We start from the raw sequence: 22,909 nt of genomic DNA, 5'->3' as shown, positions 1-22,909 counted from the left end.
TTGCGACGATTATGCGTTGACATTGATTGCAGTGCACGGACACCATGCTGTCGTCGATTATTCAAGCACCGCTGCGCCGAATTGAAAGTCTGCATGAGATTGGCGCTCCAGTTACTTTGGTTCCTGGAAGATATCTTAACAAAGGCGATAATTATGAATATCAAGTACTGATTTAGAAACTGGAGATAAGTAAATACGATTCGAAACCTGCCAGGAGAACTTGGCTCAGTAAAAAGATCATATCCCAGTTTTGGATATACTCATGTATACAGTACAGCAAATTGCTGGAAGCGACATTCTCTTAATCTGTCAAGCAAGCTGCAGTGTAAAGTTTTTCAGATATGGACAGCACCTTCGCCTCGATGTGAGAAGCTCTGGAGTATATGTGAAACGCAACTTGTACTGTTAAGGGATTAACTACGATGAATCAGACATTATTATACTAGTCCTGCCTAAAAGCAAAAGATACTGAGTGTTCGGTGCAAGCAAGTTTTCTTTTCACTGTGAATGGGGTAAATAATATAAATCATCTTCTAGCTTACATTAACAAGTATATTCTCGTAATTATTATCTGAAGTTGTTGTTTTAAATGTAAGCTCACGTATAGTAGCAGTAAGTGAGGCTTCACATTTTCAGTAATCTATATATGTACACGACAGCACAAGCGCGCGAACGAGATTCATTGATTATATTTTACAGGCTTTTTTTATATCACAAGCATACAAAGAATTACGTATTACATATCATGTACAATAAGATATATCACATGTTTTCTTAGGTTATGCTTGAAACATTTGCAACGAAAGTGACGAAAGGATCACCCGCCATTTATATCGCATACACCTGCTATTTCGAGTTTCCAGTTTAAAAAAGCATGACTTTATTAGATCATAGACGGCAGGTTCATAGCTACAGAGCGTGGTGGAAAATAGGTATCGAGGGTAAAAAGAAGTGACGACGGGAATAAAAGTAAGAAAAAAAACCGAAAAGAGAAAGCGAGGGAGGGTGCATGGAAACCAAAGCAGAAAATGCCGGTATATACAAGGGAGAAGAAAATGGGTTATTGTAAATGTCGTGCAGCCATAGATGGCACGCTGTCGTACTCTTGTCGGTATTGCCACGTTAGGTCGTACTGGGCAAGCCGCGCACAGACCTCCGTCACAAGCTGCACGAAGCCGGCTAACCCGAAATCGTCTTGCTGATCTGGGAAGGCGGCTTGAAAAAGGCGGGTAGGCTGCAGCTCACGCGGAGGTGCCTTGTAGTTCTTTAGAATGCTGGCCATTTCCAGAATCAAGACCCGTCCCAGCAAAGCATCCGAGAACACATGGCGCTTTGTCATGGATACACCCTCGAGCGCCTCGCTAGCAACTATGGACAGTCCAATCATGGCAATCAACGTGTAACCCTGGCTTGCAGTGTGCAACGTGTTCGTGCAAAGTCGCACTAGACGCTCGAGCTCCTGGGAAACGGTCACTTCGTTGGCGAAGCGCTCTGATGGCCGCTGGTGGTCCATGCTGTGGACGATTGTGTGCGCTCGCACGCGGATTGCTTCCAGCTCCCTGCAGTGCATGGTCACAATATCGTTCGGATCGTCATCTTGCATGTAGGAGACATTCATGTCGCAAAACGATGCAAAGTATGGCCATCGAACGTCGCTGCTCTTGTTGTCTTTCAATGGTCGCTGATCTTCCACGAGGCGCATGATTTTGGGATACTGTGCAGCCGTTGTGGCAATAATGTTACACAGAGAGACCTTGGGCAGGTTGGCAAGCAGCGACTGGAGTGTCCATGCATCGTAGGACATCACCGTCACTCCCATCCCGTCTTCATTTTCATACATGTCATGCTTTCCGGTATTCACAAACAATGTCGAATCGGTCATAAAACTGCTGCTACTACTGCTGCTGGTACTTTCACAAAGGGTGCTGCTACTGCTTTTGGAGCTGTAGAAGCTACCGACATTTCGCAACGACAAAGAGGGGTATGCATATCGATCGAATCCGAGGAAAGATAAGAAATATGCGATCAAACGTTTGGACGCTGTCGCCATACTTGTAACTCTTTTTCTTTTCTTTTTTGTTGTTTTGACCTTTTTTTGAATGGGTTTTTTCCTTTTTCTCCTTTTTTTGTGTGTGTACTGCTTGTTGGGGGATATCGATATTTACTTAACTTGCAAGGAAACAAAGTAATGGCGGGTCTTCTACTGTCGCATAGGAGTATTGTACTATAACAAATTCCGGACTTGAGAAGCCAACCATGATCTTTCCAGAAAGGTGTGGGGTTTCGAAAAGCCGAGCTCGTCGGTGGAACTTGCTGTAGCTCTTTTCTGTTGGGTTTGTTAAGGGCAGCTGTGATAGATGCCCTGTCAACGTTTAGTTAAAAAGTTGCTTGTGTTGCTTGTAGCCTGAAGTGTGCAGATGAGTGACGGAATGAGCAAAGCTGCGCCGATTAGTAAATAGGACAGAGCGCTCAAAGACGTTGGAGCTAGAACGTTTGAAAGGAAAAGAAAAAAGGAAAAAAGGGGGCAAACCGAAGATTCTCTCTGTCTTGCTGCAATTTGTGTGGGCCAGCTGACCTGACTGGTTATCAACGTGATCAACGTGAGCCCTTAGTCATGGTTTGACCAACTAGCCCGCAAATTGACACCAGCGTGCGTGCGTTGTACCCGCAGGCACAGAGCTACACGGGGACGTTAGGTGATACCATGGAGAACCCATGGAGGTGGGAAATGTTGATGTACAGTATTTCATGACGTAAACAGGCATTTTTGGGACTAAAAGACCCTTGAACAATTGCTCATTGACTCGAAACGCTTCTTCTTTCTACTCACTTTAATGTCTTTAATACTCGTCTTCAACGCCGGATCCTCGTCGCTCAAATTCAAATTATTCAAGAGTTCAAGTCTGGAGCAAATAGCCAAAGGCACCTGCGCAGACATCGGAGCGGACAAATCCAGCATTTCGATAAAAATAGCCGGGAAGGAGGACATCAACAAGAAGCAGCAGTTGAAAGCACACGAGGATGCACTTCAGCTGATACTGGATGAGCTGGAAGCTGGAGTCGATGCCAAGTACAATATCAGCCACGTCGGTCATCGGGTTGTCCACGGTGGCGATCATCGTGAACCTGTCAAGGTCACCGCACAAACGCTCGACGAGCTAGATAAGCTGACAGAACTTGCGCCTTTGCATAACCACAGGGCAGCAATCGTTATGCGCGCAGGCCTGGAGAAAATGCCCGATTCTGAAAACTATGCATACTTTGATACAATGTTCCATGCTACCATTCCCGAGCATATCTACACTTTTCCTCTTCCTCTCGATGAAGCACGCAAGAATTTGGTCCGTAAATGGGGTTTCCACGGCTTATCACACAAATACGTTGCTGAAACTGCTGCCAAGCATATCGGCAAACCGTTGAGTGAGCTCAAGTTGATCTCGCTGCATCTTGGAAACGGCTGCAGTGCCTGCGCAGTTGAGTATGGCAAGAGCTTGGATACGTCTATGGGGCTTACGCCGCTCTCGGGTCTTCCCGGAGGCACTCGCTCAGGCGACATTGATCCTTCTGCTGTGTTCCACCTTGTCTCCAACCCCTCTGAACCAAAGGGCTCAGGCGGTGTCCAGCTATCCAAGGCTGAGCAGATCCTCAACAAAGAGAGCGGACTCAAGGGTCTGTGCGGTATCTCGCACGCTGGTGAAATCGCAGAAGCTGCGAAGCAAGATACCGAGCAAGGCAAAAAGGCCAAGTTAGCGCTGGATGTGCTCTGCAACCGTATACAGAACTATATCGGCTCTTACTACGTTACCTTGCAAGGTGCGGATGCTATCATTTTCACAGCTGGCATAGGCGAGCACTCTGCAGTGGTGCGCCGCATGGTTACTGATAAACTGAAATGCATCGGCTGCCAAGTAGACGCTGACAAGAATGAACGGGTCTCAGAGACTTTGAGCGATAAAGGTGTCGTTGAGATATCGAAGCAAGGCTCGTCAGTCAGAACACTGGTAGTTGAAACCAACGAGGAATTACGAATAGCCCAGCTGTTGAAAAGCAAGCTGGAGGCTCAATAAACCTTTCTACGCTTATTTGATCTACGCCTGTATCCATCCTTTTTACATTGTTTATATATATCAGGCTGTGTCTGAAGCACTTTCATGTACTTGAAACCGTCTTTGCCTCCGAGTTTACATGAAGCTCTGTAACTTAGTTTGTGTTTATTACTTGGTTTTCTATGGACATTGACTTCCATGCTTCAGCTGCATAGATTGTGCTAGCGTAGCCATTCCGTAGTCAGATAATTAGAAACCATGAGAGCTAGCAAGCATCACGGAAGTCTCAAATATGGATGATCTGATGTACATTTGTCATATTTGAATGCCATTATATGAGAGCAAAAACCGGGCATCGAAAGTTCCACGCAGAAAGGGGGAGGGCGGATCCCATTTCTGGGATAAGATTAATCGAAACTGTGCATAAGCCAGCATCGTCTTTTTGACACTATGAGCTCCATATCCGATCAGCAGCTCTCGTGTGCTCTGAATGTGGTACAGCAGCAGCCCACAGCCGTCGTCAAGACGAACCCGCCGTCAGAGTTTATGCGTCGCAAGAACTGGTCGCAGAGCATTCTCAATGAGCTTCGAGACGTTATGCATGTCTTGTCAAGCAATTTCAAGATCATATACTGCTCACCAGCCTGCAGCGAATTTCTCGGGTACCAGACGAGCGAACTTGTGAGCCACTTGTACACGGAATATATCCACTTGGATGATGTTGACTTCTTTTCTCGACAATTTCGGTCCAGCAAAGATACCATGCAGCCGCTGAACGTGTACTACCGGTTTCTCCACAAGGACGGGCGGTATATCACTCTGGAAGTAAATGGTCATTTCTACAACCAGTGTTTCTTTGGAGCTGCAAGAGCTATCCCCACAAACGGGACGCGGACTATGGACATGTTTTTGGACCTGAAAATGGAGAATGAAGCTTTGAAACAGAAACTCTTCGCACTCAAAGCCGCAAAAGATAGCGAGAGAAGGGAGGGCGTTGCTGATCAGAGCGAAGAAGAGGAGGAGAAGAGGGAAGAGGAAGAGGAAGAGGAAGAGGAAATACCAGGAACCGATGTGCAAACTACTGCACCACACGTATATTCGGCTGGGGCGGCTACTTCGTACGATGTTTCGGAATCCGTCTCGCTGTTCACTGGTCTCAACTATACGATGGGCGAACGATCACGCGGAATTTCAATGGGCCTCGAAGGCGAACTGCTCAATGTGTCTCCTGCAGCAGGTCAACCATTAAGTCTTTCATCTGTTGTCGTTCCAGTTGATCCTGTTACCACCGCTGCCGTCGCAGAATCAGCTGAGGCACCGCAAAAGAAGACCAAAAAGGTATACTTTTTGCTTAGAGCGACATCGAGGCAGTTTTACGTACCTTAAACTGCCAATTTTTAGAAACGTTTAGCAGAGCCAGAACCTCAGAGAGTGTGTACCGAGTGTGGCACTACCAATTCTCCTGGATGGCGTCGTGGACCCGCTGGTCCCAAAACGTAAGGAATATCGTTGCTGTTATACATATCACATCGATGGTAAACCTTAATGGTCACTTTGTAGACTTTGCAACGCATGCGGTATACGATGGAGCAAAGCCAAGAAGCAAAATACCGCTTAGCAAATACCCAACTCTTTTCCCTGTAGCTACTCCCCCGCCGTATGTTGTCCCTACGCTTCTTCCCCATTGCGTTTTATATTGCACTCAATCGGAAACAGTAGTAAATTGCATAGCAACTCATAATTGCAAAGTGTAAATACAGTAGCGATGGTATGTTTATAGCCTTTCTTTTCCGTCTTCATCGTCACTGTCATATCGGTATCGTCTTCCTTTTCTATCACTAACTGGACTGTCGCGATGGCGATGTCTGTCTCGTCTTTCATCTTCCTCGCTATCATATCGATGCTCACGGTATCGCCTACTTCTATCCCTTGCTTCATCTTCGTAGCGACGACGACGACGACTTCTATCTTCCTCGTCACTGTCACGATATCGACGATATCTTCTTTCTTCCTCATCGCTGTCGTATCGACGGCTTCGTCTTTCCTTCTCATCACCGTCATAGTAGCGGCGTCGTGATCTATCCTCTTCTTCACTATCGTAACGAGATTCTGTCTTCCGTCCTTCATCTTCGCTTTTGTAATAACGCCTTTTCCGCCTATCTTCCTCGTCGCTGTCATAATGGAGATGTTCTCGTCTCTCCTCGCCGTCTTCATCCCGCTGTCGCTTCTTCTTTTTCTTCTTGTCGCTACTGTGCTTTTTCTTTTTCTTCTTGTTCTTTTCCTTCTCTCGGAAGTATGCAGCCATCGGATCCTCTGCATCCAAATCATCTTCTTGTTCCGATGCTTCCTTTTGTTCATCCACTGTTATCACACAATTTGTATTATTACACATCTGTTCTCCGTTCCTAACAATACCGAGTTCACGAACCTTGTATCAATGGAGGCGCAGCGTTCATGGTTGGTATATACTCTTCTTCGATCCATTCATCGCCGACCTTGCGTCGTCTAGGTTTCGGACCATACGAATGATCGACCCGAAGAGTCCTTGAAAGCACCTAGTAATATCATAAAGTCAACGAAAAGTAGAATATGAATTAATCATTTTTCAGACCACTTACCTTACTGCCATTGAGGTTGTCGACTGCCAATACTGTGCTTCGCTGATCTTCATATTGTACAAAGGCAAAGCCCTTTGACTTGCCCGTTTCGTAATCGCGAGCCAGCTCAATGTTCATGATCTCACCATACCTGTAAAGAAACTCAACGTCAGAAAAAAAAAACGATTATACTTTGGATAGGCAATGCCAAAATACTTACTGTGACATTATACAAATGACATCACCTTCAGTGAGTTCATAATCCAAGCCGCCTACATAGACCCAAGCCGAATCCTTATATTGCGCGTGCCACGAAGCACTTTCTGAATACGTCGAGCTGCTGATCTCTCGTTCATTTATCCGTTGAATCTCCTTCACAACGCTGATTTTGCCAAGTGTTAGTAAATATCGAGATCAGGCGAGAATCCACTTACTTCATATTGTAGGAGCGAAGAAGGGACAGCAAAATCAGACCGTGCTCTTCATGCAAGCAAATCAATGCACAGAGTTCTCACATTGTTCTGTCCGCCCATTTAAGAACGTTATGTTTGATCGTATGTCCGTCTATCATCCTTCAAAACTTTTATCACAATTTGTCTATTTGGATTGGACTTGTCAAGATCGAACTATCTATTTATCACTTCCATAAAGAAGTCCAATATGCAGGGCAAATTAAAGAAAAATTCAGGAAAACTTTGTATTTATCAGCAAAAGGGGGGATAGATAAAGAAAACAAAAGGTTAACGAACTTCAAACTTGATTATGCTTTAGTCTTGGTGGATTTAGTGGTGCTCTTGGTAGACTTCTTTGCAGGTTTCTTGGGAGGAGTCGGCACAAGTTCCCTTAAAGTTTTCTTTTGAAGCTTGCTTTCAAATTCCTCGCGTGCAGCGCGGTATTCCTTGATATGCTGCTCAGCCTTGTCATTGTATGGCTAGAAATAGGAGCGACGTCAGAGTGATTTCCACAACACAAGAAATAAACGTGTTTCCCAACCCACTTTCTTTTCAGCATCAGAGAGTTCCCGGTATAATCTAGCACCTTCTCTGGCCTGCTCTTTGGGCGATAAACTGCCAAAACGAGTGTCGACTTGACGAAGCTCTTGCAAGTAGTACATGAATCCATTCATGTAGGGACGCTTGGGTGCTTTAGGATCCTTGAGCACCGGGAGCTTGTACTTGCGTCGCAGGATATTCTCTTCGTAGATTTGCTGGGAGGTCGCGTTCTGCAAAGCCTTATCATAGGCATCGTAGTGAGCTTGCGACTCCTTGCGGTATTTCTCATTGTACACCTGTCACGATGGCGTTTGTTAAATGATATCAATTATGCATAAATCGTCAGGTTGTGAGATCAAACCTCCTTCTCAGATTCAGGCAAAGCTTTCCACTTTGCAGCAAGCTGCTTTGTGACATCGGTCATGAGCAACTTGGGATCGGCCTTTTTCACTTCGTCTGTATGTTCACGCAGGTAGACCTGCCAGCCAGAGACAGGTCGAGTGGGCACATCAGCCAGGACTTAAAGAACGCGTTAGCAGGAGCACGATCAAGCTGCATACAGGATACATACTGCTCTTAAACTTGGAAGGACGGAGGACCTTCTGTGCAACGTATGTTCGATGGATTGGGGTGAATGAAGTGCGAGCAATAGAGTTTGGCAACAATCGAAGCATGCTGGAAGAGTTGAAAAAACAAAGAATGTCTCACACACGCGTCGTCGCATTTTGAGTTCAGTCCCTCCTCCGCTGCCTCCTCCAAACACAATGATGTATAAAACGTAAAATACAAATAGATTCCCATCATCTTGCAGGTCACGATTTTGCGGCGCCAAAAGATCTGCTTTTGACCGCCCGCACCTTTTCTTATTTCCTGCATATTTCAACCAGCCTCAATGGACGCCCTGCAAAGAGAAGTTACCAACTACATGGTCACTTCCAGTGAGTCCTCTGCGGAATCATTGCAGGCTGCTAACCGCATCGTACAAGGCATGTCTTTTATCAGAAACCGGGATCTACGATGACAGTTTCTTGCTGACACATATTCTCACAGCTGTCAATACATCGTCCGTTCAAGCCAACCTCTTGCAGCTTATTCAATGTATGGGAGAATACCTCACCAACGAAGACGATCTTGTGCGTGCCAAAGGTAAAACAGCGTCAGCTCTCTTCGCCTGGAAAATCGCACTGACACCCGTACCTTAGCAACGGGTCTTTTATCACATACTCTTCGCCACTGCAATGTTCAAAGCCTGAATGAAGCTGTGGGTAGGAACACTTTTTTGCTATCATATTGTAAGCGTCCTGTACTCAGTTTGGCCCTTTGGCAGTTTCCGTGCTGGTGGATTTCTACTGCGATCGCTTGACTGATCGTGCCTGCGTACCGAATTTGCTGGAGGGTCTGGTCGCTCTCACGGAAGCACCCAACTTTACAGGCGCGAATGCAGTGACCGTTTCTACTAGGTAGCAGCGTGCAAAAGTAACTTTTACAAAGCATCAGACAATACTTATGTGGACATAGAATCTTTGAACGCGTGGAAGTACAGCGATTCCCACAGGCGACGAGAAACTTAGCATTCAGAATCTTTGAAAACTTGCTGCAAAATCAACTTTCTGGTAAAGCTTGCTTATCAGTTTATACATAGCAACCTGCAAAGTATTAAGTAACGATATAGCATTGAAGGCGATCAACAATGAATTCGTCTACGGTTTCACGCAGGCGATGGATGGCGAGAAAGATCCTCGAAATTTGATGTGCGCATTTAAGCTCATCAAGATCATCACAGACGAATTCGATATTGCTACACATGTAGAGGTATGATTAGTAATTGCAAACTCGTTAGGTTTCGACCAGTCTCTCACCTCTTAACAGGATATCTTTGAAGTTACGTTCTGCTATTTTCCAATTACATTTAGACCACCTCCCGATGATCCATACGGTATTACAGCCGATGATCTGAAGCAGAGCTTAAGGTACATATTAAAGATATGTTGTAAGCAAGTAGAGACAAGTACTGACCGCAGTAAACCACAAGACGATGTCTGTCAGCCACCCCTCACTTTGCGAGATTTGCAGTGCCATTGCTGTTAGAGAAATTATCGTCGACCTCTGGAAGCGCAAAGGTATATTGCTACAATTAACTGTAGAAAGACGGCTATTTTTCTGATCTGAGTATGGATTACAGAAAGACTCGATGGAAACGTTAGCTGCCTGTGCACCGGTATATGGTGCCTCGGTTTTCTTGCCTCTGATAGATGAAGTTTTTGATGCGTTAAAAGTAGAGGTAAGTATATCAACACGACGACCTACTTGGCATATTTTGCTGAATAAGAGTGAAGGTATTTCATTCTACCGATCCTGCTCTTGAAGATAGCGCGTTGCATGCTATTGAGAAGGTTGTGGCAACCATCGGTTACTATGGCACTGGTCCGGCAGGCGATCCAACCGAGAAGGTCTTGAAACCACTGGTAGTCGAATGCATTGCCAACCTGAAGGAGCCTGAGTTTAAGAATGCCAAACCTGCTGGACGGATTCTCCGCGCTGCTGCATCAGCATCTTGTAAGCTTTCTATAGCTGCGACTTTGATGCAAAAACTTTACTGACATATTTCTAGATTCTGCTGCAAACTCGATTGTCAATGCAGTGTTACCTTTGTTGTTACGACAGCACCGCGAAACTGAGGTTGCTACCCGAAAGAAGGCAATTCTGGACGTACTCTTGGAGTTTTTGGAAGCTAACAAGGCTTTGTATGGCTCTGCTGACGGCGATGTTGAAAGTGAGTTCAAAGTAGGGTCAGTTTCACTCGATATTGCTCTAACATGGATTTATCAACAAAAGTGGAACCCTCTACACCGTCTCCTCTGCTAGCATACAAAGACCGACTCTTACCACTCTTCGAGTCTTCTGTCATGGCCTCGAACGAATACAATGGTCTTCGTCTATCTGCTCTCAAAGGCTTGGAACTCATGGCTCTATCCAAGAACTTTTTGGACGACAATGAGGTAAAGTTAGAAAATATCGGATGTAGACCTCCACCGGAGAAGTCCTCACTCTATATTATCTAGCTCGGTCTGGCAGTTCAATCATTCAATAAGATACTGGTGAACGAAACGGACGAGGAACTGAGGTAAAGTCGAACATGCCATGCGCCGTCTTTTTTTTTTCAGCATCTCAATGTTTTTCCTTTGCAGATCGGCTGCTCTAGCATCGTTGAAGGCTTTGTCGAACGTTAATGGAAAATATGTTACCAACCAAACAGTTCCCGAGTTGACCAATCTGCTACCAGAGACATCTCTTGAAAAAGGACGCATCGGCTACAAGCAGACACTGACAGCATTCAAGATATTGAGTCCTTTCCCTACAATTTTCCAAGCTGCTTTACCAGCTTTGCTGAACAAACTGGATGTGATATGCAAAAACGGTAAAGTTTACCTTACATCTTTATCTGATACGGCCTGCTAATAGTTAGCTCTCAAAAGATGAATATTCAACTTATGCGTGCGCGGTCTTGGATACATTGCTGAATGTTCTGGAAGCCAAGTCAAACGAAAAGCACTCTGATGTTGCAACATGCATGGATTCTCTTGTACCTCAACTGATTTCTAGTGTTGTCACGGCATCCTTGAACGGCTCAGACAAGCAAATTGTCTTGCAAGACGATGTGCTGATCAAAATCGCTTTAATTATCATGATTGTTTACGAAAACGTTAAAGCAAGGTACAACTCTTATTCTCTGCAGAAACGGCACCTTAATCAAGAAACTAACGAGCCTTTCTAGCACCCAAAAACCATTTGCAGATAGCATGTTTGCACTCTTTGTGGATGGCGATTTGTCAAAGGTCGGCATCTCGGGCGATTTTGCTCCTTTAAAGGTACATTTTCGATCAGCAAAAGTGGACATCTAGATTCTTTTACTCAAAGCTACCATTTTCTATAGCAAGCATCCTCATATCAGCAAAAGGCTACAACCCGTCTATTTTCCGCCATCGTATGCGCATCCCGCAAAGAGGTACAGAGTACTATATTGTATATGCTCTGCAGCAAAGTTGCTAAAAAAGAATGGCTGGCTGCTTGCAGGTCGAATTCCCCGTAGCTTCGTTGGATGCATTCCTGGACAGTCTGGTTGAAACTGCTTTGATGACAGATTGCAAGTCTCAGCTGGAGTCCGTCGTCAGAATGATTGGTTCACTGATAAACAAGTGGAGAGATGGTAAGACATATATATATATTCGCAACCTTGGCGTTATAGCTTACATCTTGGTAGGTGCCGCAACCTCTGCATACGTCGAAAAACTATCTTCGTCGCTTCAAAATTTGATCGATCAAAGCTCAGACCAGGCAAGCAATGCTTTGGCAATCTATCTCTGGGTAAGCCTCGGTCAACAAGCACCCCATTGTTTATTATATAAACCATTGAAATTCATTCATCTGCTGCTTTCTTCGGACAGGTTACCAAAGCATTGGTGCAAAAATCATCACAGCAAGGCATGGTGTTGGCAGACAAAGTTATTGCATGGTGTGCGAATGCAAAGGTTGGCAAGGAAGCGTCAGAAGGATTCGATATCCTTTCTGGCGATGATCGTCTTGCATTGAACAAAGCAGCATTTGCCACTGTTACCGTAAGTAAAAATCAAACTGAACTTGTAAAAGATTGATAACTAAGCCCGCCTTAGATTTTACACAAGCAACGTTTCTTCAATAGCTGTCTACCCAAAGTGGTAGATGGTTTCCGCTCCTCCTCTGAAGGCAAGTATTCACGGTTTTAATTGCGTCTATCGACATTGGATAACACTAGCCAATAGACATCAAACATAATTACCTCATTGCGCTTTCATACCTCTTGAAGAATGTACCTAAGCAAATCCTACTCAGTGAATTACCGCCGGTAAGTAGCATCATATTTACACATTTACTATGTATACATGTACTGACGCAGGAATAGCTTGCGCCTCTACTCATTCAATCGTTGTCGCTGCCGGACACTGCATTGAAAGTTTCCACACTGGATATGTTCCAACTAGCAATTGTAGAAGCTGCTGAAGCTATCACGCCGCATGTCCGAAGCATCATCCCTGCGATTCTGGATCTGCTTGACGCTCAAAAAAACCCGATGCAGGTGCGGATAGCTGCACTCAAGTGCTTAGCGCAGTTCCCGTCTGGTCTCTCTAGCAACGTCCTGGCGCCACATGCAAACTATGTTATCCGACAACTCGGTCGATCTCTGGACGACCGAAAGCGTCTTGTCAGAAAAGAGGCTGTAGATTGTAGAGCTAAATGGTAAGGAAGGACCAAGCTTGAAGAGATCTTTAACAGGAACTCACGGACTATTTTTCTGTAGGTACACTGTCAACATTTGATTTACTAAAGATATAGAGAAACAGTTTCTGTTTTCGATTATAATAAATTTGATGCTTTAATGATTTAGTTACTTGAAGCAGATGGTGTTCGGTGAATATTTACAGGCGGTTCAAAAGCTAGGGATGTTTTCTCTTTTGTACAAGGTTGGATAGGAAGGCGTTAGGGAAGAAAGAAAAATTTTGGGGTCTAGGTTAAGCGGATGTGATGGTGATGGGAGCGGGAGCAGCGTGTCTGGCAGCAGCTTGCTGTTCTTTCTTCTTCTTGGCGGCCATGAAAGCAGCGCGCATCTTGAAATAATCTTGGTGCAAGCCGCATTCAGTCTTTTGTTTTCCAGACCATCGGCCGGATCGTTCGTCGTCTTCGCTGAGAGGTTTCTTTGTAGAGTGCCAGTCGCCAATGGATCGGTAACCCTGATCAACGAGGGCGTTATAGGGAACTTCGTTTGCGCGGATGTAGGTCCACACTTGCTGGAAGTCCCAGTAGGCAAGAGGGTTCAATTTGATGAGACCAGTCGAGTCGACTTCGACGATAGGAATTGATTCACGGTCGCCCTTTTGGCTTCGGCGACGGCCGGTGATAACTGACTTGACTTTGAGTTCTTCGTAGGCGCGGCGAGCTGGCTCGACCTTAACGAGGTAGTCATAGGTAGCTTCGTCGTTTTCCCAAAGACGTTCGCCGTGCTGTTCTTCGAGATCTTTGGCGGTTTCGCAGTCAATGGGTTTGTATACATGGAGTTGAACGTCGTATGTTTCCTGACAGCGGCGAGCAAGGTCAAGAGTTTCCTTGAAATGATACAATGTGTCGAGGAAAATCAAAGGAACAATGTGTGGTTGTTCACGGTCGATGCTGATTTTGTTGATCATATCCAAAGTAGCAAGGCCTTATTAAAATGCATACATTTAATTAATTCATTATTCAGTTTACTCTTTCTAAAATGTTTTATATATAAACATACCAGTCAAACCAAAGGAAGTAGTCTGGTACAAGTTAGGAAGATGATCAATAGCCCACTCAAGGATTTCGCGTGGCTGCAACTGGCTTAGTCGATTGTTCAGTTGCTCCAAGATCTCAGGAGTAAGATCGTTGCCAGATTGGATGCGAACGTTAGTGCTGACGGGCATTACTGTTCAAGAAAAGATATCGTTCTGGGAGGTAGATCTTGGTTACTTTTATACGGGGCGGAGGGCGAGATGATGTGCCCGCCAAATTTGGAAATCATCAGAGTTTTCGGCCAATCGCATCTGTTTGCAATGGTGTTATTCTCTTCTGGACGCACGCAAAACTTTTCGTTGGCGATATCTGAGTGTCAATGAATCGAAAAGATAGCCGCTGATACCATCGTGCCATTTTCGTTCTGGTTCCATGGGTAAACTGCTTAGAAATGCAGTTGGCAAAACGAAAAATCCACGATTATTCAGCCAGTGAAAAACATGCCATCTCTGGAAAACACACGATCTTCCTGGCCATCATTGTTAGTAATAACGTTGTCCTGATATCATCAAATAGCGCGTCAAGCACTCTAATGGTCCCCTGCAGCTGCTGCTTGGGCAACTTCTGTCGTCACTGTGTCGTTCAATAGATTAGGATAATCAAATCATTTTGCGTCAACTTCCCAGCTGATATGATTCGCTGGAAATTTGGTAGAGTCAAAAAAAAAAAGTTCATGGAGAAATCATCTGCCGTTTGTTCTTCACGCTATGTTTCTAAGGCAACCTATAGCGCGGAAACGTAAGACGTGCGAGACATGTAGTCGTATTCAGTACTACTATAATTCACCTAACTGGACTTCGAACTCTTTCTACAAATTCATCTATTCGTCTTCGCTTCTCGGAAACCTTAAAGTAATACGTATAAAAGAAAGACTTAAGCGCGTCCATCGAAACACAATTTTATATGAGACGATCCACGCAAAGATAAAGAATCAATAAACGCGCTTGCTTTCTTCGGTCCCTTCTCTCACCGAAATCGACGGACCTTACTCCAATAACTAAATCCTGTTCAAAGAATAAACCAACATATTTGGAACGATTACATATTTATACAGTCGAGAATGACACAGAGAGCAAGATGCTTGAGGCATGTGCAGCTCACTATTGAACGGTATTCATACTAGGAGAGAAGATAATATGGTGGTTATCTGCGACCGTACTCAGAACAGGATATGGCTTCGCTGGTTGATACAACAATGATTCCTCATATCGAAACGGACCTCTGATCAAGCTTCCCTGCTTTGCATTGATTAGCTACAGTAGTAAATGTACTTCGCACAAGGATACATTTTTCTTTTAATTAGCTTTGCATCCGTTCGTGCGATATTTGCTGACGAATCATCTGTCGCAAAATATCCACGATGCCGCTGTCGACTAATCATTGGATTTATACTCCATGTGCTGGGTGGGCCTTCAATAAGTGAAATCAAGCCAGAGCAGCAACATGTCAGTGCAGATCATTTAGGGCTTATTGAGTTGCAATGATGTATAAACTACGATTATGTACATACCAACAAGAATTCCACCACTGAAGTTATCCGTACTAATATTAAAGTTTGTACGTATAGTATATCGTTAGCGGCGATGGCCAAGAGTTATTATTGTTCCAGGCGCACTTTAGTGGATCAATTGTCACTTTTATTCATATAATATCAAGGTTATGAAAGACATCATCATCATTATTGGTGCCCTTAAAACATGTTTCACTGTCCATAATTTTATCCGAGCCATTTTTTATGCGTCTTTGAAAAAGCATTTGCTGCGTTTAGGTTGATCCGGCGACAGAGAAATCGAAATTTGTTTGTTCGTCTGGTGGATCCATTACATTCAGTAGATTATCGTCGTTCATGTCATATTTCAATATTTCTTTCATCATCCTCCTGACAAGCATCTTTACACTCCAAGCCATGTACAGTGTCTCTTGAAGCGATAGCAGCCTTGGAACATGGACGTTCTTTGTTCTTGTGATACGATTGACGTATCCTGTAGGTGAATCCAAGCGCAACATGGTCATTCTCAACCCTGTACAGGTATGGTTATGTAAGTTACCAAAAGAAAGAAACAATAAATATAATCTTACCGGATTGTAGTATGCCAATGACTTCTAATCGACGTACGCTATTCTTTTTCGTCAGGTCCTCTTTATGCAAATAAGCATATCTTTGAGAGCTTCAGGGAGCTTCAAATCCCGCTCCTTGAGCAAGTTGACGTCGTTGTCGCATGCGTATATAATCCAGGCGCCTGATGATGAGGATATACGCAACCATCAACCGTCATTGCATCACGGAGTGGTATCCAAACCCTTTCGATTTCTCCTGCGCTAGCCAATCGTCAGGTAAGCAAGGAAATAGAACGCTGCGCAACTTACATTTGATAATAGCGTGAGCAAAACATCCAGTCGAAATCAAAGGGGTTTATTTTATCAAACGGCTTGTCCTATGCTTGCGGTGTGAAAATTATGTCTCTCATATCTTGGAATGACTTTGCCTGGATAAAGAGTCAATACAACATGCTTAGAAAACCGACGATCTAGAACTGACCTCCTTGAAGGAGTTCAGGTCGTTTCAAGCTCTGCTGGCATTTCAGGCTTGTGCCTTTTGTTGCAGACAAATGTTACAGCTGAACCCAGCTCTCTTCGATAATCCAGCATGCATGCACAAGCAGTCAGCATATGATAAACGATGTAGACTTAAAATCATGGACTTGTTGTAATCCGTCCTCCGTGAAAACTTTGTCGACTATGTAGCGTTTGTCCCAGGGGTCTCTGATAAAGAAGGACGAAGTCTGCAATACTAATCGCTTCGTAATTTCATCCTTTGGCAGCATACATGACAAGTGCTTACTGTCCTTGGGACATCGTGCATCCGTAATCGAAAAAGTACCTTTTCTACTGACGTCAGGTACTAAATGACCACCGTTGAGTTCACGGTGAGCAAGCCAACGATATATCCAGGAACCACAGCGAGGAGGCCGCACAGCCAGCTCTCAAAAACTTATATGGATTCAAAAAAAGGATACAGATTACGGTAGGGAACAACTGATGGCAATGGTAAACCAGGTTTGCTGCTCCCGTGGAATGGTGAGTGAAGACCTGAAGGGCTTTCCAAACCCACTCCACGTTCTTGACCTCTTGCGAGGACAAGAAAGCGGAACCAACGCCACCCCAACCCTTGAAGCCTTGAAAATGGACTCGCAAGTCGTTTCCTTGTAGTATGGACCGATATTCTTCTGAGGAGAGCATTGTATTGATCGACTGTAGTTCTTTCGATATCATCAACAGTTTCCAGTTAGCTTCGTTGAGCATCTTGTTGATTACCGGTCTCCATCAAAGCCAATGGATGATTACATATCTTCCTGTTCTCTATTGAGGCGATCATATATAGCGTGTCGGATTTTCGCCAAATCATGATGTATGGAACGAGTTTTTCTTCTTGGCGAAAAACATGTGTCAAAATCTCATCGACAATGGGTGCAATAGTAGAAAATTATGAGTACAAATACTATAATACTGCAATATTCTGCTTTTGCAATAAATAGATCTGCGTTTTAGTCATCTTTGTTAGCAATTTTGATATGGTGTTGATCTGTTCGTTCTGGTAAGTATTCGCCATATTCCAAATTTGGCAGATCGAGGTGCAGAAAAGAGAAAGGGCGCTTGCTGGTCAGAACTGGGTCGTCAAAAACTGTTTCCCCGCATCGATCATGACCAAAGTTCAGAAACAAGCACCTCCAGTAACACCAGTCAGCGATCCTGCCGTAGCCGAGAGATACAAAAGACGGCTGGAGTCTCCACAATCACTCATGCCAAACGTCAAATCTCGACGGATTCATTTACTTACCTGGGCTGTATCCATTCGTAAGTAAAAGATCCAGAAAGACTTTGGCCTTGCAAGAACTCTAAGCAACTGTTGATATTATTTATTGCAGCCCTGACAGCATATGTAGTATTTTTCGCTGATTTTGGTCCTCAGGAACATTGCTTCTCACCGGTAAATACACCAGTTACTTGAAAAAAAGGTACATGCTTTCTAACCATGTCATACTGTCAGCTACGTCGATGGTTTGAAGCGAAACGCCAGCAATTCTGGACCCTTTCTCCACAAGAACAGCAGGATCTGAAGGAACAGGGTCGATTGTAAATAGAGAAAAAAACCATCTTATACCACCATCAACATCCAACGATAGACAAATTAATTATAATATTCAAAATATCTCTGGACTTTCCGGTCTTCGAGAGATAGACATTCAACCGGCAACGATTCATGCTATCATCCACCTCTGTGTCCCTTTTCGATATCTGATTTGACCAACTAATGATACAGCATTGCCGATTTCCAGTCATCGTTGCAACGCTGTCCCTCTCTTGAATATGTCAATGTTTTATATTGTATACTGGTTTGCTTGAATGAGTAAACGATACTGAATACAGATTAAGTACACAGATGGAAAAAAGGTACAGCACAGGAAGGGGGAGGGAATAACAAACAAAACGACGCTATGTATATATCTAGCTGTGGAGAGAAAGGAAAAAGCAGAGACTAAAAGAGTAAAGGGAGCGGCAAGGAAAAGGAAGGTATAGATTCTGAAGAATATCAACAGGAAAGAAGCACTTCTATACTGTTCCTTGAGGAGGAGAGTGCTTTGGTGAATGTGGTGATGGACGCGTTTCGTCTTGGTGTACCATGCTTTTGGACAAATATACATACTCCTCTTTCTCCTTGTCATCTTGTAATAATTTCTTCTCAGGTCCGCTAGCATCTGTCATCATTTCGTCTTCATCGTTGGATACCCCATTCTGTTTGCTTTCCCTGGTCGAATCATGGTCGCTCGAATTACTACTGCTACTACTGTCGTCTTCATCTTCTTCAGCAGTGCAATCCATCGGTGTTCCAGCTGATCGAAGCTCTTCTTTATCGTTATCTTCTTCCACATCATTCCGGTGCTTTGTGGTTTCATGGTCCTTCTGTTCCGATATATCGTCATTTCTCGTTCCTGGATTGGTTGGAGATTCTACCATAGGCGAACCAGCATTCTCGGCATCGTGGATCAGTATCTCCGGTCTTTCATGTCGTTCTACAGCTTGTTCATCCTGCTCTTGATGCTCTTCAGGATAGTCGTCCAGCATTTCGTCTCGACGCGCTTTTAAGCGCTCCAGATCCACAAGATCCTGTACAAATGAGCGGACATCAATATCCTTGTCCAAAGCTAGACGATACAATATCTCGTCCAAAGTTTGGGCCGGTCTCGATTCCCCTTCGCCCAAAGCATCAGGAAGGAGGAGATCCTGAAGCTCTTGCTTGTATGCATCTGAAGCCAAAAAAAAATAATTCAGCAATTTTGTAATTCTGCTTCTGATAGCGCTCAAGCTTACCATTTGTGTGGATTGTCCGTATCACGCGAGAAGTAGCGATGCGGACGTTCACGATGGGATCCTCAGACAGCGGAGCCAGTCTTGGTAGGAAGAAGGATGCAAAATCCGCTGCACATATTCCTGCTTCAAGCAAAAGTTTGCATATTTGTACAAATCTATACAAGGAACGACCAATTAGTAAGATGCCGCAAAAACAAGTCATTGGGCTGGGAGAAATGCATACATCAAACGACCGCGGTAAGATTCGGCTCGTACAAATTCGTCCAGTTTCTCCATGACATGATTCAGTAGAGCCAACGCAAATTCACGACGACTATCAATGCTATCTTCTCCTTCTTGCTCGGACTGAGACAAAGTCTCTCCGTCCTCATCAACCGCTCTCTTGACTATATCTAGTATCACAGGAAACTATCCAGAGTCAGCATGCAAATTTGAGCGAACAGACACATGTGATTTTTTTTTTTGCTTACAGCTTCAACACCGGTCTCTCTAACAGCTGCAAATTCGTCCTTGCATGCCCTGATCGCCAGTGGTAAGATATGCTCGACAACACGCGCTGCATCGAAGAGCAAAGCGATATCTCGCAACTGTGCAGCCAGTATATCCCGCAGACGCCAGTTGGTCATGACGCCGTCCCAAACTTCCGCTAGAATGGGAATGTACTCGTTCCGCGAACTGACGGCCAATGTACCGAGAAATTCAGCCAAATGCTCCAATACTCCTTGCTTGACATCGTCCAAGTCCATAAGGTACAGTGCAAAAATCTGTACAAGGTCACGCTCGGTGCGTTCAGGGCCGATAATGCGTGCAATTTCGTGCAATGAATATGCAAAACTTCGTCGTACTTTGATCTGATAATCCTTCGTGAGGTTAAGATACGTCTCTTTCAAGTGAGAATCCCAGTAATCAGCGCCGGCGGTGAGAACAACCGCAGGAAAATTGTACGCGCAAACGATGGCACGATCGGTTTCGAGTTTGTACACTTGATTGCTGCTCGGGCTGGGGCCGAGAGAAAGGAAGAATTCAAGCAGCGGTTCCGGCACCTAAAATGCATAGCCAAGTTAAGTTTCGCAGGAGAAAAAGGACTATAGGCCTGTTCTACCTTTCCGGGTCGACCAGTCGTTTCCCAATCTTCAGGCAAGAATTTCGCAATAAGCTCGCCAATAATATCAGCCAATGAGTTCCGTACATTTCGTGACACATCATTCTTAAATAACTTGACTCCTTCAACCGCAGTTTGCGCCCGAACATCTTCAGGTAGCACACCACATAGCAATGGAAGAGCTACTACACATGACCTTCGAACGTGCCAAATTGTGTCACGAGAAAATGTTTGATACAATGGAAGCTAAGGGAGACGATTATTAATGCACGGTTCAATTTGAAAGGGTGAAAGAAATGTAGTACCAATCGATCCAAAACAACTTGCTGGTCCACCACTACTGCTAGATTACCAATGGCCGCCGCTGCTTCTTTCCGCACGTAAAACATTTGGTCGTTTGCCATTCGCTCGACGATCGGTAGACAGAGGTTTGTACATCTCTCTGATCCCAAAACATTAGCCAAAGCAGATATGAGCTATACGATTGTATGATATTTTGTCAGCGCAGACCATCGCAGCAAATGAATGATTGTAACTTCTTACAGAAAGACACATCATCTTTGCTAGATTGATTTCGCCTTGATCAATGTCGTCTGCCGACGGATGATGACCGATAAATCCGCCTTCGTCAAAATTATTCGACCGTTCTTCTGATGAGCCCTCATTATCCATATCATGTGCATCGCTTTCTGGATGCCGAGCTTTTCCATCCACAATTGTCATCAGACCAGAGACGACGCCGTCAAGTATTTCAACATCAAGCAGTTTCTTGTAGTATTCCTCATTCTCGGTGTCTTTTGGATTCGCCAGCTCTGTTGCGACGGATACGATACATTGCTGTCCCAGTGATGCTAAGCTGGAGTTTTGACCAAGTAAGAATTCAATCAAAAGCGGTACAAAAACGTGAACAGGTATATGTAGATCTTCATCGTCGGATGCTTTAGAGGATGGAGATTGACTGCGACTACTGCTTGGGGATTCTGATGATGGGCGATCTTCGTCAATCGACCGCTGTCGTTCCTCAGGATGTTTTCCTTTGCCATCCTGCCTATGCTGAACGTCGTGCTTCATTTTGTCCTTTTTGGTATCAGTCGTGTTATTTACATCCATGGTTTCTTCAACCACAGGAGCAGGAACGGATATCGGTTCGAGTTCCTCGTTTTCAGGCGGCGTCGTTGATGTCTGTGCAATATTCTGCACATTCTTATTCTTTGTCTGAGCTTCAGTTGAGCTTGGTTCCAGCACAGGCGGTGCATTCTATACACATAATCAGCTATGTAACTGGCAGCTGAAATTTCTGTTTAGGTACCTTGTAATAGTACATAATTATCCTATCGAGCTCGCTCACAAATGTTTCCCTGACAGCATCGTCCGGATCAGTACCGATCTTTAAAACCATCGGCAAGACATAGTTGACGGCTTCCGACACACTGATTTCGTTGATAGTATTTGCTAATTCCTTTGCAACAAGTAATCTAATCGTTTTGTTTTAGGAATACGCTGCAAAAGAAGGAATACGATTGCCATATTGATCTCGTGCCTGTGTATCATCATATCACTCTTGTTGAACATGTAGATGCGTTCCATAGGAGTCAAGGACTCGTCCATCAAGAGATCGTCCTCCAAATCGTCCGTAGATACTTCTGCTTAAAAAATGAACCGACTATTCTGCAGCGTCGTGGCCAGGCATTTACCTTCAGACATTGCCTGCAACAAAGAATCCGTATTAAAACCCTCCGGCGGTGTAGCCTCGGGAAACTCGTCTGCGTCTTCACCGAGAGCCCTCTGGTCATCATGTTCACGCATAGCCTTTTTTTTCTCTTGACCGTGGTTAGCCGATCCATTCAGCGTGGAATTCTCCAACGGCGCCGCGATTTTCGAATCTGGCAGATCCTCAGGAAACGGCGATTCGATGTAATCGTCCTGCTCCTCCGCAATGTCAAAGCCGAGGTCTGTGTGTTTACAATGATAAGTCAGAATGTTCCAAAGTTACAGTGTGTACGAAAACAACGAAATCAGGATTAGTACCAGCCATGGAGTCAATCGGGGTCGGGGAGTAAGTAAGAAAGAGAGAAAGAGAGAGAGGAAGAGAGGAAGAGAAAGGATATTGAGAGTTTCAACACGGAGCCTCAATGTGTCACGACTTGCCTTTTCTCCCCAATCCCTACAGATATCTCTCATCCGTTGAAAGTGAAGTTTAGAGCATATATATACCAACGAAGTGTCTTTGAACTTTGGATAATAATTATATGTCGAAATCATTCAATAAACATTTTGCGTATTCGATATCGGCGCTTTTGATATCGATAGTTTTCAACTCGATCGTTCGTCCATCTTCTCGTGATACTGCAATCGTATCTCGCTTATATAATATATATATATATATATACTATGTATTATGATCTTTTGGATTTCTCTTTTTGAGTGGCATGGAGTTTGATTGGCAGAGTTCAAAAC

The 22,909-nt window shown here is 44.3% G+C and overlaps 10 protein-coding genes across 10 annotated transcripts; 4 read left to right on the top strand and 6 right to left on the bottom strand.

Moving 5' to 3' along the window:
- Nucleotides 1-1,060: 1,060 nt before the first annotated feature.
- Nucleotides 1,061-2,050, bottom strand: VTP01DRAFT_4849 (uncharacterized protein; the record flags this gene model as incomplete). Its single annotated transcript, XM_069383575.1, has 1 exon — nucleotides 1,061-2,050. The coding sequence occupies one exon, from the start codon at nucleotides 2,048-2,050 to the stop codon at nucleotides 1,061-1,063; it is 990 nt and encodes a 329-aa protein (XP_069244263.1).
- A 784-nt stretch (nucleotides 2,051-2,834) lies between these two features.
- VTP01DRAFT_4848 (uncharacterized protein) lies at nucleotides 2,835-4,067 on the top strand (the record flags this gene model as incomplete). Its single annotated transcript, XM_069383574.1, has 1 exon — nucleotides 2,835-4,067. The coding sequence occupies one exon, from the start codon at nucleotides 2,835-2,837 to the stop codon at nucleotides 4,065-4,067; it is 1,233 nt and encodes a 410-aa protein (XP_069244262.1).
- A 429-nt stretch (nucleotides 4,068-4,496) lies between these two features.
- VTP01DRAFT_4847 (uncharacterized protein) lies at nucleotides 4,497-5,664 on the top strand (the record flags this gene model as incomplete). The annotated part of the gene is made up of 3 exons (XM_069383573.1): nucleotides 4,497-5,384; nucleotides 5,448-5,542; nucleotides 5,607-5,664. The coding sequence occupies 3 exons, from the start codon at nucleotides 4,497-4,499 to the stop codon at nucleotides 5,662-5,664; spliced, it is 1,041 nt and encodes a 346-aa protein (XP_069244261.1).
- Nucleotides 5,665-5,820: 156 nt separating this feature from the next.
- On the bottom strand, nucleotides 5,821-7,082 carry VTP01DRAFT_4846 (uncharacterized protein; the record flags this gene model as incomplete). The annotated part of the gene is made up of 5 exons (XM_069383572.1): nucleotides 5,821-6,407; nucleotides 6,475-6,601; nucleotides 6,665-6,794; nucleotides 6,864-7,025; nucleotides 7,078-7,082. The coding sequence occupies 5 exons, from the start codon at nucleotides 7,080-7,082 to the stop codon at nucleotides 5,821-5,823; spliced, it is 1,011 nt and encodes a 336-aa protein (XP_069244260.1).
- A 321-nt stretch (nucleotides 7,083-7,403) lies between these two features.
- On the bottom strand, nucleotides 7,404-8,309 carry VTP01DRAFT_4845 (uncharacterized protein; the record flags this gene model as incomplete). Its single annotated transcript, XM_069383571.1, has 4 exons — nucleotides 7,404-7,574; nucleotides 7,641-7,931; nucleotides 7,997-8,154; nucleotides 8,207-8,309. The coding sequence occupies 4 exons, from the start codon at nucleotides 8,307-8,309 to the stop codon at nucleotides 7,404-7,406; spliced, it is 723 nt and encodes a 240-aa protein (XP_069244259.1).
- Nucleotides 8,310-8,527: 218 nt separating this feature from the next.
- On the top strand, nucleotides 8,528-12,989 carry VTP01DRAFT_4844 (uncharacterized protein; the record flags this gene model as incomplete). Its single annotated transcript, XM_069383570.1, has 24 exons — nucleotides 8,528-8,621; nucleotides 8,686-8,781; nucleotides 8,838-8,900; nucleotides 8,963-9,095; nucleotides 9,154-9,248; nucleotides 9,308-9,447; nucleotides 9,505-9,605; nucleotides 9,668-9,755; nucleotides 9,818-9,916; nucleotides 9,972-10,191; nucleotides 10,247-10,408; nucleotides 10,471-10,634; nucleotides 10,698-10,759; nucleotides 10,824-11,053; nucleotides 11,112-11,349; nucleotides 11,411-11,504; nucleotides 11,570-11,641; nucleotides 11,710-11,842; nucleotides 11,897-12,000; nucleotides 12,081-12,251; nucleotides 12,306-12,378; nucleotides 12,435-12,517; nucleotides 12,575-12,909; nucleotides 12,971-12,989. The coding sequence occupies 24 exons, from the start codon at nucleotides 8,528-8,530 to the stop codon at nucleotides 12,987-12,989; spliced, it is 3,069 nt and encodes a 1,022-aa protein (XP_069244258.1).
- Nucleotides 12,990-13,181: 192 nt separating this feature from the next.
- VTP01DRAFT_4843 (uncharacterized protein) lies at nucleotides 13,182-14,111 on the bottom strand (the record flags this gene model as incomplete). Its single annotated transcript, XM_069383569.1, has 2 exons — nucleotides 13,182-13,870; nucleotides 13,946-14,111. The coding sequence occupies 2 exons, from the start codon at nucleotides 14,109-14,111 to the stop codon at nucleotides 13,182-13,184; spliced, it is 855 nt and encodes a 284-aa protein (XP_069244257.1).
- Nucleotides 14,112-16,902: 2,791 nt separating this feature from the next.
- Nucleotides 16,903-17,283, bottom strand: VTP01DRAFT_4842 (uncharacterized protein; the record flags this gene model as incomplete). The annotated part of the gene is made up of 1 exon (XM_069383568.1): nucleotides 16,903-17,283. The coding sequence occupies one exon, from the start codon at nucleotides 17,281-17,283 to the stop codon at nucleotides 16,903-16,905; it is 381 nt and encodes a 126-aa protein (XP_069244256.1).
- Nucleotides 17,284-17,681: 398 nt separating this feature from the next.
- Nucleotides 17,682-18,118, top strand: VTP01DRAFT_4841 (uncharacterized protein; the record flags this gene model as incomplete). The annotated part of the gene is made up of 3 exons (XM_069383567.1): nucleotides 17,682-17,835; nucleotides 17,907-17,968; nucleotides 18,029-18,118. 3 exons carry the CDS (start codon nucleotides 17,682-17,684, stop codon nucleotides 18,116-18,118), a joined length of 306 nt encoding a protein of 101 aa, XP_069244255.1.
- Nucleotides 18,119-18,591: 473 nt separating this feature from the next.
- VTP01DRAFT_4840 (uncharacterized protein) lies at nucleotides 18,592-22,487 on the bottom strand (the record flags this gene model as incomplete). Its single annotated transcript, XM_069383566.1, has 11 exons — nucleotides 18,592-19,286; nucleotides 19,351-19,505; nucleotides 19,574-19,758; nucleotides 19,821-20,393; nucleotides 20,453-20,698; nucleotides 20,758-20,928; nucleotides 20,996-21,709; nucleotides 21,762-21,927; nucleotides 21,993-22,095; nucleotides 22,147-22,404; nucleotides 22,481-22,487. 11 exons carry the CDS (start codon nucleotides 22,485-22,487, stop codon nucleotides 18,592-18,594), a joined length of 3,273 nt encoding a protein of 1,090 aa, XP_069244254.1.
- Between the last annotated feature and the right edge of the window lie 422 nt (nucleotides 22,488-22,909).

This window comes from Rhizomucor pusillus (genome assembly GCF_041956525.1).
Source record: "Rhizomucor pusillus strain CBS 183.67 unplaced genomic scaffold VTP01scaffold_2, whole genome shotgun sequence".
Classification (NCBI taxonomy): Eukaryota; Fungi; Mucoromycota; class Mucoromycetes; order Mucorales; family Lichtheimiaceae; genus Rhizomucor; species Rhizomucor pusillus.
The sequence above is the reverse complement of the archived record's forward strand: the minus strand, read 5'-3'. Positions and strand labels throughout refer to the sequence as shown.